Raw genomic sequence first — 19,854 nt, 5'->3', positions numbered from 1 at the left:
AGTCAGGTGTGCAGCACACTGAGTATTTTAGATGCATTACTTCTTTGAATTGTTCCTCACCCTAAAAAGTCTGTTCTAGCCCTACTTTTGGAAGTTGAAACTGTAGTCAGAGGGGACAACGCTCTCACCCAAGACCACAGAGCCAATAAATGAAGGAGCCAGGTGACCCCCCAGCTCTGCCTGGCCCCGGAGCTTGTGGTCATTACACTTTCTCACCAGGCCCTGGCTTTTTTAAAAACTGGCTAACTTTCAAAAGCAAAAATGCTACCTTGTTCTAAATTGTTTTTCTTTCACCACTGATGATGTTAGACACTGCTTTGTATTTGCTCAATTAGACGCATTCCTCTTTTGTTAAATTACCTGCTGTAGCCTTTCCCGTAGTTGGTTGTACAATTTGAAGAGTAAGATCTGACCTATGTCTTGTCACTGTAGTTGAAAAGAAAAATGCCAGGCACGGTTCCCTATTTTAGAAGTCTGCTCAAACTTGGGAGCACCTTTAATGATGGCGGAGATGACCTGGGGATTTTCCTAACCACCATGCTCTTTGACACAGGTGCTGGGGTGGGGGCTGAGCACGGGCAGGGATCTGTGAGAGAGCACAGTGCAAGGGAGGGGATGTGGTGCGGGGGCTGGGTCTCCCCTCTTCAGAGTAGTCCTTCCATTCTTTCCTGAAGTTTCGGGCTCGGAGCAGCACCCAGCCACACACTCCTTACCTCGCCGGGTCTGCTCCTCTCCCAAAACATTTAACCAAAGAGAGGCTTCTTTTCCACAGTTATGTAGACAAAAACCACAATGATGAAGATGCCAAGCATGGCTAAGGCCACCGGAAGCCCTTCCAGTCTCCTGCGCCGAATAACCCTGGCTAGTGGGCAGTAGTCATCGTCTGCGGTTTCACTGTCTTCCTTGATTATGGGTTGTGATGCTCTTGCAGCACCCCTGCAGAAACATCAGTGGACCTGTGGACACCTGGGCTGTGTCCAGCTACTACCTGGGTATCCCCTTAGGGTGACAGGCTGGGAAGCCCAAGAGAGCAACAATGGGGGCTTTAGAAGCAGCCCTCTACTCGTTAAAAACAATGGCATTTAAACAAGTGATATTGACAGGGCATCGCTGGTGATATCCCACAAAGCATTCATTTGTCCTTTCACTCATATGTGTAACTCTCCCAGTGCCAGCATAAGGCATGACTCAGGGGCTTCACAGAGGCCCTGGGCTCGCTGGGTGGGATCATCAGCACGGAGGGCGCTAGCCCTCTCCTTTCCCTCCTTACAGTATAAACACCACCTCAAAGCCCTGCAGTTCCGGGGGACTTGGAAAGTGCTTTTGAAATCAGCTTATTTTGCATTTGGAATTACAGGATGGTACTTTGTGACATGTTTCAAAGAGACCCCTATGTTTCCACTAATCTTATCCTGCAAAACCTGCCAACATTTATTCTTAAATTAGGGAACCAGAAAGTTTTGCCTTCTGACTAATAAAATGGCAGGTCTCAGGCTTTTATTTCAACTACTGCTCCTTTCTTTTCTTTTCTTTTTTTTTTTTTTTACCTCTTTCCCCTTCTTCCAAGACACAAATAGGAGTAAATGTCTCCCAATGACTACAAATCAGGAAACTTGGGTTCAGTTCTCAGCCCACGATGACTTTTGGCACACCTCTCAACCTCCCTGGACTGTTTCCTTATCTCTAATTAGGAACAGTGATATTAAGACCATGTAAGTCCTCTCCCAGCTTCAAAATTATGAGATAATGGGCATCATTCTCCTTTCTCAACAGATTCTTTTCAGGCTCAAACCCCTCACAGAAATCAGAATAACTATTTTCCAGGAGTTGCATAATACAACAATTATCAATCCCCTCATTCGCTGAGAAAATCATTACCTTTTTTCCTTGGAAGTTTTAGAATCCAGGCAGTAGCTATCTGGGGCTTTGGGTCTTGTGTTGGGAGCCTCGGACCTCTAATAAATGGAAAGAAAATATCAAGAGGAATTTATTGTTTTCAATGTCTTGTGCATTTTTTTATTCTAGAAAAAGTCAAACAACCTGAGGACTGATAAAAATGTTTGGCATACCGGGCAGCCTAGTAGTTCATAACACAAACTTTAAGTTTTCTTTTATTCAATAATTAGCAAAAACATCCAAGTTCCGTGGAATAATATTTTACTTTAGTGACTCACACTGGAACAATAGAGTGATTAGAGTCACATGGTGAATGCTGCCTTCTCTTCTTAAATAGCAGCTCTATATTTTGCTCTCTTATCTGTACTTTTCTATTGTTTGGAGGGTTTTTTCAAATGAACATGCATCATTTCTATACAAAGAATAAAGTTATTTAAGAAAGCAAGCTGACTATGAACAGGGACTAGAAAACAATTTAGGAAAATGAAAATGTTGCTCTGTAAAAGGGGCAGGAGTTGAGACAACCATAGTGTTGTTTGTTTTTCTCCAAACATTTATTTCATGTTTTTATCTTTTCAATAAAGTAAAAAGGCACAGCTCTCTATGCCTTTGTTTCTTTGCTGTGAAATAGTGTTGCTGTAAAGATAAAGTGAGCTAATACATGTAATGAAAACAAATCCTGGAACATAGTAGGCATTCAATAAATGTTGGTGATAATAATTATGATATGATGATGATTAATTTCAGGTTGCTGTTTTTCCTCATATTTCTGGTTTTCATTGACTGTCCATTCATATTTTATATTTAAAATTCAGGTCTTATCCTCAAATGTCTGCAATATCCAGGTAAGGGACCCAATAGGAATATGAAGACATGGGGTCAATAGGTGATGTTGCTAACTACCATGTGTCTAGGGCCAGGCCTTGTTCACCCATTAACTCCAAGACCAATCCACCTTATGTGGTAAGCATTTTAGATACTAAAACTATCATTGCTCCGTTTTAGAGAAGGGGAAGTCTGAGGCCCAGAGAGATTAAGTGACTTGCCTAAGGTCACACAGTATTATCAATAGAGCAATATGCTCATAACCACTGCACTAGACTCCTCTCCACCCCTCAGTTTCTAAAAATAACTCCCCTCCTGCAGGAATTCTTTCTGGATTTTTCTTCTCCACTCAGATTACTCTCCTGTTCTATAAATCTTCAGTTTTGTACACGTTTTGTATTGTACTTTATTAATTCATTCAACAAACGTTTGTGGTATGTGGCTGAGTACCAAGCCCCATGCAGACTAAAAGGATTTCAAAAGGGACCATCACCCGTCCCTACCCTAAACAGCTCACCACTGAGTGGGGTTGTTTTCTAAGAATTTTTCATTGGCTTCTTTCCTCCCTAATCAGACAATCTGTTGGCTCTCATGGATGTGTCTTCTTTTTCTTTAATCAAGTCACACTAACATTTGGGCCATTTGTAACTTGGTGAGTGGGCGACGGGACTCAGCCTCAGATAGAAAAAGGACTGACCAACACCCACACTGAACTGGAACCAGAAGGAAAGTCAGAAGGAGGCACCCCAACAGCAGAATCAAGAGAGACTGGGCTAGGGTGCACTGGGGGAAGGGAAGGAGGGGGGCTCGTGGGCACCGTGGGAGTCAGAGTTACCAGGAGAGCCCAGGGCTCTCAAGCTCATTTCCAAGCACCAGGGCCCTTCCTGTGAGTCTTAGAAAACGTGTTTTCAGGACACCCCAATGGAGCACATAACTCCAGCGAGTCACATCTATGACCTCTAGGGTCTGTTGGTAGGTTCGATGGTCTCAGCCCAAGGTGGGGTGGGGGAGGGCATGGTCTGCTGAGCTGTCATTTACTGCCTGCCCAGTACAGGCCGCCAGTGATGAAGCAAGTACGGCCTCCTCTTCTTCCCTATACTCCCTGTCCCACCTTCGTAGAGTTCCCCAGCAGGGTGGGAAGTCATGTCACGCACAAGAGTGCCACATACGGAAGTGCCATTCCCTCCTAAACATTGTACATTCCTGTGTATTTATGTATGGTATTTATATACCATTGCAATTTCCTGGAAGATGGAAGTAAAGGCTATCGAGGGGGAAATGCTTTAAAAAACTTCTCACAAAAGTGCCGCGTGGACTAGTGATAGTCTGCTCACCGAGAGGTATTTTCAAACTATTTCCAAGGGTATTGGAAAAATCTTTCATAATCAAATTATTTTTTAACCTTTTTATTATGGAAAATTTTAAGCATATACAAAAGTAGACAACAGTATAATGAATCTCCATGTACCCAGCACATGCAAATTATTTTTAATTCTCTTAAATTTAAAAATAGATATATTAAATATAGCATTTGGGGTAGAAGTCTGTTGCAAAATCAAATTATAGGATTTCATAGCTTTCAGGCAATAGAATTCTCCCTCCCTTTTTTTCCCTTCTTGTCATAAAGGAGTTTCAGTCTTTTATTTCCTTTTCTTTGATAACTTCTATTTCCTTTGCTATCATTTATATATAGAGTTCTCCTACAGCATACAAAAGGTGGATATTTTGGTTTCCAAAAAGGGAGTAATTATGGCCTATCAACTTGACTGTGCAGTCATCAATTGTAACAATAATGAAGAACTACATAACAAGAAAAAGGCAGTCTCAATTAACGTTAAACACAGTAAACAGTATAAAATGCTATGTATGTACACAGTGATGGCAACTGTGTAAGTATATACTGCAAACGCACATGAACAAAAAATGGAGGGAAATATAAAAGTAACATGTTTTTGCATCAAGTAGCATGTTTGCAGTTGATTTACTTTTCATCTTTAAAAATTTTCTTTAATGCAGTTATAATATGGCTTTCACTATAAACAACATTTACAGTGGAACTAAAAAATATTGGTGTTCATTAAAGCAATGGCTTAGTGAGGGTAAATGGCACCCAGGAGATATATAATATCTTTGCTCCTTTCTTCCTAAGCACAACAGGGCAAGAATCTGCAAAGATTCCTGTTTTTGCAGAGCTTTCACTGGTGGGAGCTGGGAAACGTGTGGCCTTCTCAGCTTCTCCGCCATCTTCATTACATCCCTGGCATTCGAGTCAGGAAGTCCCACCCATCCACACTTCCGAGACTGAAGCATAATCCTGATCATAGCTGTAGTTACCAAAGTAATAATATAGAGATATGCCAATATGACAATTAGCAATGGTTTCCTTCTTAATCTCTATAGTGGGAATCCAGCTGTTCATTACATAAGTCTTTTCTACCTTTTCAGGTGCATATGATATTTTATAATAAAATGTTTTAAAGGTTTTTAAGTTTGGATTTTTTCCCTCTCCACTGGGACAAATTCCAGCTACCCATCTGCATATATGGCAGCCCATTCCTAACTGTGTTGATTTCTGTACCATGGTTTTATTGTGTGAACGGAGGAGGCACCAAAAAGCGCCTCGTACAGACCATTACAGAGCAAGCACCAGAAAGAAAACCTTTGCTTCCATGGGTAAACAGATAGATACCCTGGAGACTTGCTGCGATACCAGGGAAATGGACACTGGGGGGAGCTATTTCATCACTCAGGTGTCAGGTTGATTTTCCTCCCCTTTGGCTTCTTTTTATCATGGAAACGGCAAGAGGATGGAAATTAGAAGACGGGAAATCTAGTTCCAACTTCTTTTCTTTCTCTCTGTATGGTCTTAGGCAAGTGTACATATCCCCTCTCTCTGCCTGTTTCTTCATGTGTAAGGTGAGGGGATTGAACCACACAGACTTCTCCAAGAAGCCTTTCAGATAGAAAATTCTGAAAATACCCATAGAAAATTACCCATAAAAATTCATGCCTGGACTCATGAATTGAGATGACTAGTGTCCAGTGCTCAAGAAGCCTTGACTAGCCTTTTCACATAAATCCTAAGGGGGGAAAAATAGCTCAGGGCACTCCTATGGGAGGTACATTGGGAAATTCCTCTCCCTAAAATGGATACACAAATCTATACCCAGAAAGCAAATTATAAATTAGCCAAAATCAGAATTGTTATGTTCTCAGATGGAAGGGAAAGAAAAGCTGAGTTTTCTAAACAAACTCATGTTTTTCCTATAGAAAGAGAACACCACAGCTCATAATTCAGTTTTATGAAAAAATGAAGTTTACCTTTATCATCTTGGAATCATTGTAATCGGAGTTTGGTTTTCCTACCTCCTGCCGTTCTTGTATTTCAAAAACCAGGTTCTGTTACACACAAAGAAATCAACATGAAGTCAGTAAGATAATACAACATTGATTATTCAGCCCATCCACAGCGTATCCGGAGGTTAGTATCTCCGCAAGAAGAATGTTAAATTATTTTCCTTGCAAAGATGGCATTTAGTTCCCATTAGCACAAGTCAAAGGTAAGAAGAAAGAGCATATTAAGTAGTTATAGCATATGTAATTTACTCTTCACTTTGACCCAACTGGAATATACAACTACTATGGGGAATAAGGATGCTTTTCAATTAATTAGGAAAATATCACAGAGATGTTTCACATTAGGTCTTCTAAAATCTTTACATACTACTCATACCACTCACTTCATTGTAGTCCTTTAATATATATTCCCCTGTCACACTGCGGCCCTCTGCAGCATTTTGGAGAAGGCCCTGTACATGCTAACTGGTATCTTATCAACAATAGAAATTGAGAAAGAGAGTAAAAATACTATGGAAGATTTGATGCAAAGTCATCAAAACAAATCTAAGAATTGGAAACAAAAAAGAAACATAAAGGCCCTCCCCTCCCCTCCCAATACCCCCTCTTCCCTGGGGCGTGAGTGTTCCCGGCATGCTAAGCCCGGCAGATGAGACATGGCATGCAGAGCGAGCAGCATGCCTGGAACGGTGAGGGGGTATGGAGGTATTGGGGGGCCCAGTGGCTGAGGAATTGGAGCAGCAGGGATAGGGGAAGCAGGGAGGCTATATGAGGCCCAGGAGGCAGCACAGTGAGGGGGTGCCACACGGAGCTGTTGGCATGTCCAAAGCGAGGAGGTGGTGATGAGGGGTACACAGAGGCAGCAGATGAAGGAGATGGCTGGTATAATTGGGAGACTGGTTACATTGAGAAAATAAGAAATTGAGCAAAAATATGTGAAGGGTAATGGGAGCCAGCTTTCCCACTGATAGAGAAGTGATTTACAAACATAGAAAGTGGAAAGGTTAGAAAGAACACTGAAATGTTGTTCTGATATTCAAGATATCAGTACGAACCCAGGTTTTTAAATTTCTGTAGACAGATATAAAAATACAGATGTTTGTATACATGTACAGATATGCATACATTTATTTTCTAGCTCTATCCACTGAGAATCCCTAGAAGCAATCACCCCAGTAGTAAAAAGCTCACCAGAGCTTGGTTTCTAAGTGCCATCCTGCAGTACAAGGTACCAGGGCTCCTGGGGCAGGAAAAGTACAAGATGAGTCCGAAACATCTTGTTGTGCCAGAAATTAAGGAAATGCTCAAAGAAGGAGGAGGACCTGTCAAAAGGACATGACATCTATCTCAGAGGGGCTCCCACTGGCCAGATTTGGAACAATCTGACTTTAAAATAATGATATCAATGGACCACAACCCACTGAGTTAAAAAGAATCCATGAGCCCACACTAATATAAATGAATGAATGCATGAATGAATGAATGAAATAAGAAAGAAGGGGAAGCTCTTGCTTACAGAAGCATGCCAACTAATCAATTTAGAAGGAATGATTGAAATAAAAACACCATTTGGCCATCATCTTAATGGAAGTTGGTTCAGACAGAGTCATCAGTGGATGCCAAAGGCTAATGGGTGAGGTTTGATGAGGAACAGTACATTGGTGTCATCTCTTATTATTTCTCCACAAAATAGTGTTCAACTACGAAGGTAGAAATGATGATTTTATGGTGGAGAAACCTGACAGATCCAATTTTTCCTGGTGATTAAGGTGACTAGTGCCAGAGGTGGGATGGGGGAACATGCATGGCCTCTACATCTAGTCAAAAGGAAAAATGGGACAGATTCAATTTGAGGTTCACCCTGCAGAATGAAAGGCTTATACTCTTCAAAACTGACAAGGACATGAATGACAGGGAAAGATCGGGGAACTGTTGTTTCTGAATGGAAGGAGACCGAAGAGACCTGACAACCACAGACACCCTGTGTACATGGATTGTTCCTGGACCAGAAAGGAGAAAGATATTAGCGGGACAGTGGGCAAAATTTGAATCGGGTCTGAGTATTGGCTGGTAACACAGGAGTGTCATATGGTGGTTACACAGGAGAGGGTCCTTGGGGGTGGGCAGAATAGACGGGGCTTTAAGGCTGCAGCTGGCTCTCAAATGATTTGGAAAAAGACAATGATAGGGTACACACACACACACACACAGAGCAAATGCAGTCAAAGTTAACAATTGGGGAATCTGGGGGAAAGGGATATGGGAATTTTGGTGCTATTCTTGCAACTTTTCTGTACATTTGAAATATTTCAAAATAATTTTTAAATGTTTAAAGAGATGGAGGAAGGATTTAATATAAGATTAAGAAGGGGATGTCTTATGGTTAATAGTACAAGTTTAAGAATGTTCTTTCAGGGGTTGTAACAAATGTATAATACTAATACCAGGTGGTAATAATAGAGTGGTATATGGAAAAATATACCTAATGTAAACAATAGACAATATATAGGACTAATTTAATAATCTTTCATCAATTGTAGCGAAGGTAACTACTGTTAAAAAACAGTACAATTACAAAAAAAAGTGCTATCATCAATAATAACAAATGTTCCACACCAATGCAAGATGGTGGTGGTGGGATGGTATACAGGAATTCTGTATTTTATACATGATTGTTTAGTAAACTCACAACTTCTCTAATTAAAAAAGAAAAAGAAGGGGAAGTCCAAAATACCAAGAGGGCACATATGACATTATTTTTCAAAGCTTGGTCTGTTTTCCTTCAATATACAGCACTTACAGAAAGCAATCTTTAGTTATGTATGTATATTTAATTATGGGAGCATAGCCATTGACACTCTGATAAATCACATTCTATAGCACTTAGGCATTCAGTACCAAAGATTCAGTTTCTGTTGTATTATTTTAAACTAAATAGGTTGCTTTGTTTTGCAGATAATCAAATATCATGCCTTTTAATAACAATATTAATTATAATATTTCTTATTTGTACTTACATAACTCTTATGTGCCATAAGTACTCTGATTTACAATATTTTAAACTTAATCTTTGCAACAATCTATGAGATTAGGACTATTATTATCTTTATAGATGAGAAAACTGAGACATAGTGAGATTATGTGACCTGTCCAAGTTAGTGGCAGAGCCGGGATTTGAACTCAGACACATACTCTTGGTTTTAAGAGCTAGTTTTAAAGTTTCTTCAGGACAAGAATGATGGCCCCTTTTGCATCTATTTTCTTCCTCAAGAAGGTCTAGCACGATGTCCTGTGCTCAATAAATAGTTGATAACTTGCAGGCTGAGACCCAGGAGTGGAAGCTGTGTTGCAAGCCTTCACTGGATAGTCATCAATTCACTCTGACTTAAGCATTGTCCCTCAAGAGAATACATTAAGGTAAGTCTCTTAGATAGGATGTCAGAGAGAGATTATCGACAGCAACAGAGGTCAAAGTCTCCTTTCAGTTCTGCCAACAGGGACTGAGCAACACTCCCCCAGCCCCCTGAAATAAGTCCAGGGGATTCAAAGACATGGGTTTTAATCCTCAAAATTTTACAATCTAGTGCAATAGCTTTTGATCATAAGGTGAGGATGGAGGCTGATTGAAAAAGCAGATTCCTAGGTCCAGACCTACAGAGCACATTTTGAGAAACTCCTAGTGTAGTTGGTTTCATGCGACAGGTGATGAGATGAGAAGAGGATGTTCCAGGCTGGGAGAACAGAATGAACTGAGATTCTGGCAGGAAAGAGCATGTTGTGTCTGGGAGAGAATAAAGGAATACCCTGATGGAGCCAAGAGTGTACAACCTCCTAGGGTCAATGCCGCTGGGTATTGGATGCAGCAGCCCTTGGAAGAGGGGGTGTGCGTGCACCCACAAACACTTCAAGCCTTGGGACCATCCAAACCCAAGATGCCCATATGCCTCGTTGCCCAATTGACTCCTCTTGCTCTGGCACCCCTTCCGGTTAGTGCCCCCTTCATTCTCAAGGGAATCGTGTTTGGATGACAGATCATAAGGACACCCTACTCAACCCCCACTTCATGAGGCTGAAATTATAGATTACCCTGCCTCCCTGCTAACCCCAAATCCCATTTTCCCCTCTTTAGTACAAGTACAGCCTGAATTACATTGTCTTAACCCTGAGCTTCATCAATTGAAGTATAAATTGTGTGTATCTGATGAAAAAATTCCAAATTATAAAAAAAGTTGATCTGGCATTCTGAGTGTTCTTGATGACCAAATCAAACGGTCTGCATATGTGATTTCATAAAACACACATATGCTGTGTTTCAAAATGCCCACAAATTGACATAGCCAGAATCTGAAAGTGGTTTTTATTCCACTAGAAACCTACTAAAATGAGAAGAAAATATGTGTTCATTGGTGTTTCAAAGAAATGCAAGCACTACTTTTCTACATACTTAGAGGACTATTAGGCACAGACCACTGCTCTTAAGTAATTAAAGTCTACAGTGTTAGGCAAGTGTCTCAGAAAACATCCTTTCTATCACCTTTTACATGGAAATTTAAACTCTTATATACATTTACTTTTGGATTTGAAGTTGAACAGATGCCTTGAGGCCCTTCTGAGAATTAAAATGGTTTATATAAATCCTTCAGATCAAAACATCTCATGCCATCAGAAAATGTTATTTAATTCTTTTGCCAATCCAAAACATCAATGTAGTTTTATTTCAGGTTTACATAGAGCAAAGAATGAAGGACTTTGGTCCCACCTGATGCATTTTAAATATTTGAGTTGTTTTTTCTACCGTAAATGTCTTTGCAAGAATTATGCAAAGGCATTTTCTGCAAAACCAAGGTTTACTGAAGGGAAAGGATTCCTTTAATGAGCCATTTGAAAGGTTTTTAAAATCCTTTTAGAAAATTTGATAAGTTATCAAAATTACTTCATCAAATTTGAATTATGTTCAAATGGGAAACTAAAGACGCAGTACATTGCAGCAATGTTTATTGGGGTTTTCTTTTCACTTATTTAAACTCAGCAAGTTGAATTAATCATAGACTGTATCTGCAAACTAATCTCTGTCACTGGAGCTGTTTGGAAGATTTGGTGAGGTGGATTTGGGGCTCCCGCCATGTCAAGACCCTGTGATAGCTACTGACGGGGATAGAACACCATTTTAAAGGATTTCACCTGGGAGGCATTTGAGACCTTCCTTAAAAGATCTCAGGAAGAAAATTGGGGTGGGAGTGAGAAGTGTGAAAAGAATTTCAAGCGTAGAGAATAGTTGGGGGAAAGGCACAAGAGAAGAAAGTATGAGAAGTGTAGAAACAAAGTATGTGTTGGGTTGGCTGATGGGGGAGACAAGGTCAAATAGGAGACACTGGAGTCTCTGTAGTGAGTTTGTACCTTGTTTTGTACACAGTTGGGACCAACTGAAAATCCCTAAGCAACGTGACATAAATCTCTGCTTTTAGATCTGAACTGGAATTGGAAAAGGCTGGAGGTAGAGGAGACCAGTGAGGAGGATTTTGGAGTGGTTCAAATAAAAAAATTAAAAGAAATATAGGTGCAAGCTAGGATGGAGGCCTAGAGAAGAGAGGGGAGAGAAAGATTTTTAAAAATCATAATTCACATCCATAGGACTTGGCAACTGATTATATGTGAGTAGCTGAGGGCAGTGGGCATTCTAAGAAATGAGGGTTTGAGCCAGGGCAGTACAGAAGCTGTCAAGTGAAACAGAGGCCACAAATGCAGACTTGGGGTGAGTGATGGAAGATCTCAGTCCTGGATACCCTGGGTTTAGGTGCTGGAGAAATTGAGGGGAAGAAAAATAAATACAGCCATATAATCCATGAAATGTTTATACTTATAAATAACCATTTGTTGGATGAAATATGGAAGGAAGGAAGAGAAAGAGAAGGAAAAGGAAGGAGCTTTCTGGAAGACAGTTGGATACCAGGCCTGTTCTTTAGGAGAAAGGTCCCGAGTTGAGGTTTATACGTGGAGCCACGATGTAGAGACGATAAGTGAACGAGATGGCCGAGGGGCTGATGCAGAGCAGGAAGGAAAAGAGGCTGAAAACAAAGATCCTTGACACAAGATACATTTAGAGAAAGACAAAGAGAGAGAACAGAAACAGTAGGAGGGGTAGAGCTAAGAGCCAAGAGAACACAGAGTTGCTGAAATCTGAGGCAGGTGCCTCAAAAAATAGAAGGACAGGAGTCATGAGATAGAAGTCACTGGAGTTGGTGTCTTGGGGTTCATTACTCAGAGCTAATTATGTGGCATGTTCTTTATAAGAGTTTTACCTGCCTTTTCTTCTCACACCCACCATAAGAGGAAGGCACTGCCACTTAACGGCACAGAGAGGGTTTAGCTCTGCTAAATGACTCCCTCCCAGGTCACACAACCAGTGGGTGGGAGGGCAGGGACTCTAAGGTAGCTAGGCTCACCCCAAAGCCTGTCACCCTCACACACTCGGCCATGCGTTTCAATATGGCCCCAGGGGTGTCAGCCAGCTCTCACAGTGGCTGGGAGGAGAAGGGGATGGGAACCCATATTTGTTTCAAGGTCTGGCAACCCCAATGTGAATGCAGACCATGGTGGGGAAAGGAAGGAGACAGAGGAACTGAAGGGGAAAGCAGGGTGGGGACAACGCTACTTCAGGAAGGGGCTGGAGGGAGCCTGTGACTCTGGGTCATCTGCTAGGATGCAGAAATAGTTTCCCAAGACAGAAACTGTGTTACAACAATCTTTAGACCAAGATTTTACCACAGAATTTAGTGACTTGCTCTTTGCTTTTGTAACATTTGTGAAAAGCGCTACTTCCTATTTTGAATATATGTGCAAAGTACTCATGCATTAGGATTGTACATACTTTTTTGGGTGCCTCGTCATATTCTGTTGAGAGTATGATATTTCCTTTCAAAACGATAGTGGTATTAAGCTCTGAATGATGGGAAACAAAAGGAAAATACGTCATGAAAACAGACGAGCTAGCAAAGGGAATAAACAGGAATCATGGGGGTGAATTCTGTCAGTCAGAGGGCACAAGATTTTTCTGAGGGGAAGAAAATTCATTTTGTCCTTCTGAGTGAAAGAGCCTTTCTCCTGGGCTGCAGGTGGCCTTTGTGAAACTCTTAGGCCTTGCCCCTGGGAACACGGGGGTCCCCTAACAGGGAGGCTGTCTTATCTGTATGCCTGGGAGAGAAACACACTGGGTGCCTGGCTGGCTGCTCTTCTGGGAGGCTGTTTTCAGTCCACCCACTTTCCCTTTGAACCAGCCACAAGCCTCGTATATTCTTAAAAGTCAAGATGGGGCAGGAGGATTTTCTCCCTTTTGCACCCAAAAAAGCACCCAGAGAGGGGCCATACCTGCACTAAAAGGCTTTAAAATCAGGGCAACTGCCAGGGGCAGAAAAGGCGGTTGTTAATCAAACTGGTTTCAGCTTTTGGAGAAGCATCTTGATAAACCTGGCTAGGGGAGGAATCATTTGCTGTAGCTCCTTCCGCAGAGCTTTGCAATCGAAAGGATTTAAAATGTGCTTTCCAAATCAAAAATATTTGGGAAATTTGAAAAGAGGTTAGATAATTAAAGCTGTGTCCATCCAGTGCCAAAGCAATGAGTGAACATGAAACAAATCTAATCCACCAATTATTTGGTCTATCTAATGCTCAACCACAAGCTGGGAACTCCCTCAACCCCACCCCAACCCAGTCCCCTATCCCCCGCCTCAATTCCCAGAGGGTATTTCTGTGAAATGCCCAAGGCTGAGTCTCCACAGAACCCCAACCATCCCATTTCCACCCCTCACTCTCTATTCTAAAGGCACCAAGATCTAGAAGAACCCCCAACCTGCAAATTCGAATGTCTTATTCAGACCTGACCTGAAGAACTGGGTTTTTTACTTGTACCAATCAGAAGTCACTGATAACACAGAATCACATTACAAGGGAAGGGCTGAATCTGAACTTTCACCTCTGACCTGACTGTCCACAGTTGGCTTGCTTCAGGTGGACACAATCTACTGTTTTTCTCTTAGCCCTTGCATAAACTTCACATTTAGAAAATGTGGAAAACTCACAAAGAATGCAAAACATTTTTGATAGATGGCTGTAACTAAACCGATTGCCATTTCTCTAGGGTGTCCAATTGGCAACTGGGAAGATTCTTCCATCATCTCTCCTCCTTTGTGACATATTAAAGGGGCCTGCTTGGTAGGGGGATTCTAAGGGGATAAATAGAACCCCGTGGGCCTCTCTCCAAACTGCCTTCTATGTCTGCTTCATAGAACTGGGATGCATGAACTTTACAGATCTCCTTCATTTTATAGGGGAGAAACCTGAGGTCCAGAGGTTAAACATTACTACTAAATCACTAAATCATAAAGTTCAATCACAATTGGTTGGTTGTATTTAACAAGCTATATAACACTGGCTCTGTTAGAGCAAATAAAGGTAGACTTGTCTCAACATTGGCCACTGGGAGTCAGAGACTCCAGATATCAAATGTTCACCTTGTTGACAGTCAAAGAACAAGAGACTTGACTATTCCAGGGCCTGGCCTCCAGAGCAGTCTCAAAGCGTACCCACCCCCACCTCTGCCTCCACGGAGGTGCATGCTGGGAGCCCCAACATCTTGGCCTGAGACCAGGACAACTTAGCCCTGCAGCTTTGATCTGCAGGCGTGAGTGGTTGTGAGCAATGAATGCACAAGCTTTTCTTTCTGGCAAGAAAACTGGAATCTTCCAGCCTGTCATTGCATTTCACCAGAGGGCTAGTCTACTCCCTTGAGCTCCTTCTTATGGCAGCAAATAGCAAGTGTGGAACAGCTCTGAATACATCACATATCCAGGAAGGGTCTGGGGTAACTACTTGCCCTGAAGTGCTCCCATGCTAAGTGTCCTGGCTAAGACTCAGCGAGGTCCATCCAGAAGCCTTGCTGCCCTTTCCAAATGAGGCAAGCAATGCCACATCCTCGGAGAAAGCTCTCAGCACCTGTGCCACCTCCAATAGCAAGTGCTACAGGAGACTTTTCAGAGGGCTTCAGGCACTAGTGTTATTTGAACTACATGAAATTGCCATTTTGGCAGATCCAACATGGTCAAATATCGGCAATTTAATTTGTTCACCCTGATAGAAATTGAGAAGAGTATAGGATATGTGGAGCGAAGAACACAATTTTGAGAGTCAAACCAAGGCCAAATCTCATTTCATTCAACAAACATATTCTGAATTCCTGCTATGTGCCTGGCACTACTCAAAGAGCTGGGCATACAGTGATGACAAAGGCAGATGAGTCCTGCCTTTCCTGGCATCTTCCAATGGGTTAAACATTACTATATCACTAAATCGTGAAGTTCATCCACAGTCGGTTGTTGGCATTTTATCAAGCTGTGGGAAGCTGGCTCTGTTAGAGCAAATGAGTAGACTTGTCCAGTGTTGCTTCCTGGCTATATGATGTTGGGCAAGTCAATATTTGTTGAACAAAAGAACCTTGGAGCATCTTGTGGAAATCTTCAAGTCCACCCCAAGATCCCTGAAGCTAGGAGTCATGGCAGGGGAATGGGACACCTGTAAGCGAAGCCCCAGATCCCAGAGACTGCCACTCCCCACCCACTCTAGGACCCGGAACAGACCAGCTGTCATCAGCTCCTGGGTACATCAGGAGGGCAGTAGGCATAGGGGGAAGTCAGGGAGGTAAATCTGGTTCATCTTTCTTAGTGGATATGAAATCATTTAATCTGAACCCAAAAAATAGTCAAATTTATTGATTCAGGCAAAGTAAAGGTGTGAGACCTCAAGGAGGGCCCTGAAGTTTACTTGTAGGAACTTCTGGTTTTAGGAATCAAACACAGATTTGTCTCTGGTTGGTAAGAAGACAAACAAATTGACCAGTCCTTCCCCCACTTTCCATCAACTGAGTGTCTGGTGTGAATACAGACATGGAATTACAGATTCCTTTTGCAGCCCCGGGGTATTGTTTTCCAGGCTCTGTGTGCAGACAGGCCCCAGAGATATTTCACAGGTCACCCTGCACACCATAAATTGTGCTGGGCAAGGTATTAATAATGCGAAGATGCTCTCTAGCAGTACAGGTTATGACGGTACCTTCGCTGTCATCGCTGTCCTGTGGTACATCCGCCTGCCTAGGTCCATTCGTCGCAGGTGGTGCACAGGGAGTCGAGACTAGCAACTGCACCAGCTTATTTTCATACACCTTTCGGGTGGAAGCTGAGGAAGAATGTGGAGAACAGATTAGATTGCTCTGTTTTTGCATCTGATCTTGCAGGGTCATATTTCACCACTCAGATCCTATTTGTACGCCTGACATCACTGGCTTTTAAAATGAGGTGGACCCCACAGCCACTCAACTCTCCTTTCCTTCCGCAAGCACTTAAGGTGAGGCCACTATGGATTAGCCACAAAGCCAGACTTTGGGACGCATCCCAAAACAAGAAAGACAAGATGGTGCTCCTCTTATGGGGAGTATGGACAATAATCATGTATATAATTAGATAACTGGGCCATGTGCCCAGAACAAAAAAAAAACAGGGCAACACGATCAAAAGTAACTGGTTTTTCACTGTTGAAAAAACCAATCCCTTCTTCCTTGGCACCACATTTACTAATCCGTGAGTAGAATTTGGATATATTTATCTCCACTTCTCTCCAAGTGGTTTTGTTTTATTTTCCTATGTCTATTTCAATGGGATTTGTTACATGCCGTTCCTTCTTCTGTGAGTTATTTTAAATCTTTGAAGGCAGCTTATCAATACATAATGAATCTCTCATACTTGCTCTATACATACGTAGTATTGGGCCAGGTGAAAATCCAAGCTTCTGAAGTTCTTCCTGTAATTCACTGTCACTGAGACACCTCACATCCACCATGGTGATAGAAGTCTGATCTCTTTTCCAACAGTGGAACCTTCGAAACAGTAATACATTTGATTCCCTAAGACAGTCTTACAAATCAGTACTAGAATTTTACCAGTTCACCAAAGTGTTTCCAACCCAGTCCCCCCAATCTGGGAGGCACACAGCCAGTAGAACAAAAATCATTTTCTGTGGTTTTCTGCCACCAGTCCCTGCCAAGATTAGTTGCCTCCGCACAAAACTTTGGATGGGTGTCACTTTTCCCAGTGACATTGGGGTTCAATCATTTCCAACAAACTGCTCAAATAAAGTGAGAAAATCTTCAGCCCACACACAAAATGAATAAATATTTCCATTACTGTTCGGAACTCTGAGTAAGACTCAAGCTCTGAGAAGATAAGAAGTTAATTAAATATGAAAGAGCTGAGAGAGATGTTTTAGTGAGTTAAATAAAAGTTATCTATCCCTGCCCTCCTTTTGATGAGAGCACAGAGAGTACAGAGCAATTCCGTTATTGCAAACAGTAGTAGTTTTCACACTTGTAATTTAACTCTGAACGTTAACGAGATGGTGGTTTTTAATTAACTGCCAGCCGACTTTGTAATTGCTGAATTGGCGTTTGAAAAAAGCCAGCCACTCATTCTCTGGCACACGAATTGATTTATATAGATTTATACAAGTCTTGATATGGTTTCCCAAATCTGTGCAGCCTTAAGTTCAATCAGTTTTATTCAGCTGATCCCTTTATTCCCTCAAACCGACCCTTCCACCTACCTAACAAAATCCTGAAAAAGACAGACCCATTTGTCAGACCTCTTAACAGACATTTTTAATTTAGGGGTTTATTTATTGTACCTCATTTCTATCATGTTTCAAGGCTTTTTAATATTGCAGTGAAAATGACCACAGGATAATTACTTAGCATAGGAGGATCTAGACCAATTTTAAGTAATGACTTTGCCTTTTTTGGTGATCAGTCAATGTCCAATTAGAAAGAACATTGAATGCAAGCTAGAAAAAAGTCATGAATTGTGTATCACAGGGTTGTTTAGGGATGCCTCCTTCAACAGTTCTCTACTTTAAAGCCATACTTTAATGAGATGCGTGTTCTGGCACGTAGTAAGTGCTTAGTGAATGTTGGTTTCCTTCTTTTCTGTGTTTGGGAAGCTGCGTTAACACTTTTAGGCCACTAAGGAACAATCTAATGCTAAGAAGAAGGGCAATGCACCTCAATATTTTTATTTCCTTCTGGAAGCTAGCTTAGGCAGATCCTGTGACATTTGTTCCAGGGAAGAGCTGTCTGTTGTTTCACTACCTTCCCAAAAATATCCTGCAAAAGAGCCCTCATCAATTTCAAGTGACACTAGACAATTGCCCAGAGGGAACACACATATGGAAGAAAAATATTCAAATGGAATCCAACTGGATGATGAATCCACTTACCCCTTCACATGGCTGTCTGAAGTCTATGCAGTGGAATTGCTTACTGAAGCTGGGCAAGTTTCACCCCAGGGTTTCCACTAGCAACCAACCCCTTTTTGCCTGTTAGCTATTATGCCAATCATAATACTGACAATGTGACATCAGTAACCCCCATAGCAACAGACTGATGTGAAAGTCAGATGATTAATTTAACCTAAATTCAAACAGAAGGAGGCACTGGTCGACTTCAGAGGCAGACTGCATAATAAAATGTCAAGTTACCATTACACACAGGTAGTAAGGAGCTGCTAACAAACCAAACAGTGCTGAGAAACTGGGAAAAGAAAGGAGAAATCAAACCAACTCAAGTTATCTGGGTCACCATCAAAAAACCCACAGTAGTGGATGGGTTATTTGGCTCTATGCTTGGGTCGGGGGGAGGGATAGTAGAAACCTACACTTACCTGTTAGGATTGCTCATTTAAGAATATGAAGCAGGATGGAGTACGGATTAATAATAATACATTGCATTAGTTAGATGTATTTAGCCTTTTCAAGGCACTTCCACACCATCTTGTTTCATCCTCTGGATGCTTCTGTAAGACAGCTAGGACAGATATTACCATCTACATTGCAAAAGTTTAGTTTTTGCGTTATTATATTTTGTTTAAGGAAAGATCGGTCAGACTGTTAGCTTGAGTCTTCAAGAAAGACTGAGGAGATTTTAAAAACAATTATGCAAAACAAAATGTAACACCGGGAAAACACAGTACCTTGATGACATAACAGGGATAGGAGGGGTCATCTCAAAGGGGGTTAAGGGGACAGCGGAGCCAGTCTGCCAAGGGTTAATTCCAGCTCTATCACTTGTCAGCTGGGTGACATCGGGGTGGGCAAATGACTCAACTTCACCGTGCCTGTTTCCTTTTCCTCATCTGTAATGGGGATGATAGTGTTATGAGGATTCAATGGGTTATAATGCGCTTAGGATAGTGTTTGACACGTAGTGAGCACTATATAAATGTTTGCCATTATTACAATGAGTCTTTAGTATAATGATTCGTAAGATCCCCCCTCAGAAAGTTTCCACATCCAGTCTCTTCCTGGGGAGGCTGCACCTCATTTACACTTGCCCATTGGAGACCATAATTTCAACACCTTCCAGATTCGGGGAATGAGCAGAGCATCTTTGGGTGGATGGTCAGGAACGCTCATTGAGCTATCCTGGGCTGTGATTCCAGAGTTTTTGCATAGAGCATCAGTTTCCAACAAACATGTGATGCAAACATTTGCCAACATGCAAACACTGGATTCACTAGACAAAGACTTTGAAAATTGACACATTTGTTTCAATCAAAGCAAATAAATGATAGGCTTGGGTTATTGGGATGTGCAAGCATTTTGTTTATATTTCCCAGAATTGCTTTCGACAAAAAGGCAGCCAGCAGGTGGAACCGCTTCCATTTAAACAGGCTGTTGGGAAAA

The 19,854-nt window shown here is 41.7% G+C and overlaps 1 protein-coding gene across 1 annotated transcript; it reads right to left on the bottom strand.

Annotated features, from left to right (window-relative positions):
• Positions 1 to 381: 381 nt before the first annotated feature.
• LEMD1 (LEM domain containing 1) lies at positions 382 to 19,186 on the bottom strand. Its single transcript, XM_037806125.1, has 7 exons — positions 19,143 to 19,186; positions 16,881 to 16,999; positions 16,180 to 16,302; positions 12,947 to 13,017; positions 6,043 to 6,120; positions 1,879 to 1,955; positions 382 to 936 (listed from the first exon to the last, which is right to left on the bottom strand). Exons 2-7 carry the CDS (start codon positions 16,960 to 16,962, stop codon positions 744 to 746), a joined length of 624 nt encoding a protein of 207 aa, XP_037662053.1. The 5' UTR covers positions 16,963 to 16,999; positions 19,143 to 19,186; the 3' UTR covers positions 382 to 743.
• Between the last annotated feature and the right edge of the window lie 668 nt (positions 19,187 to 19,854).

This window comes from Choloepus didactylus, chromosome 2, assembly GCF_015220235.1.
Source record: "Choloepus didactylus isolate mChoDid1 chromosome 2, mChoDid1.pri, whole genome shotgun sequence".
NCBI lineage: Eukaryota > Metazoa > Chordata > Mammalia > Pilosa > Megalonychidae > Choloepus > Choloepus didactylus.
Note: the sequence above shows the minus strand (reverse complement) of the source record. Positions and strands in the feature narration are given on the sequence as shown.

What these genes read in the sequence shown, in the direction of transcription:
- LEMD1 (XM_037806125.1), bottom strand. Translation starts at nt 16,962, where the DNA reads ATGGTGGATGTGAGGTGTCTCAGTGACAGTGAATTACAGGAAGAACTT. An exon ending in ATGACGAGGCACCCAAAAAA is followed by an intron (nt 6,121 to 12,946) that starts GTATGTACAATC and finishes TGTGTGTAACAG; the next exon opens with AACCTGGTTTTTGAAATACA. An exon ending in AAAACTTCCAAGGAAAAAAG is followed by an intron (nt 937 to 1,878) that starts GTAATGATTTTC and finishes ATGTTTCTGCAG; the next exon opens with GGGTGCTGCAAGAGCATCAC.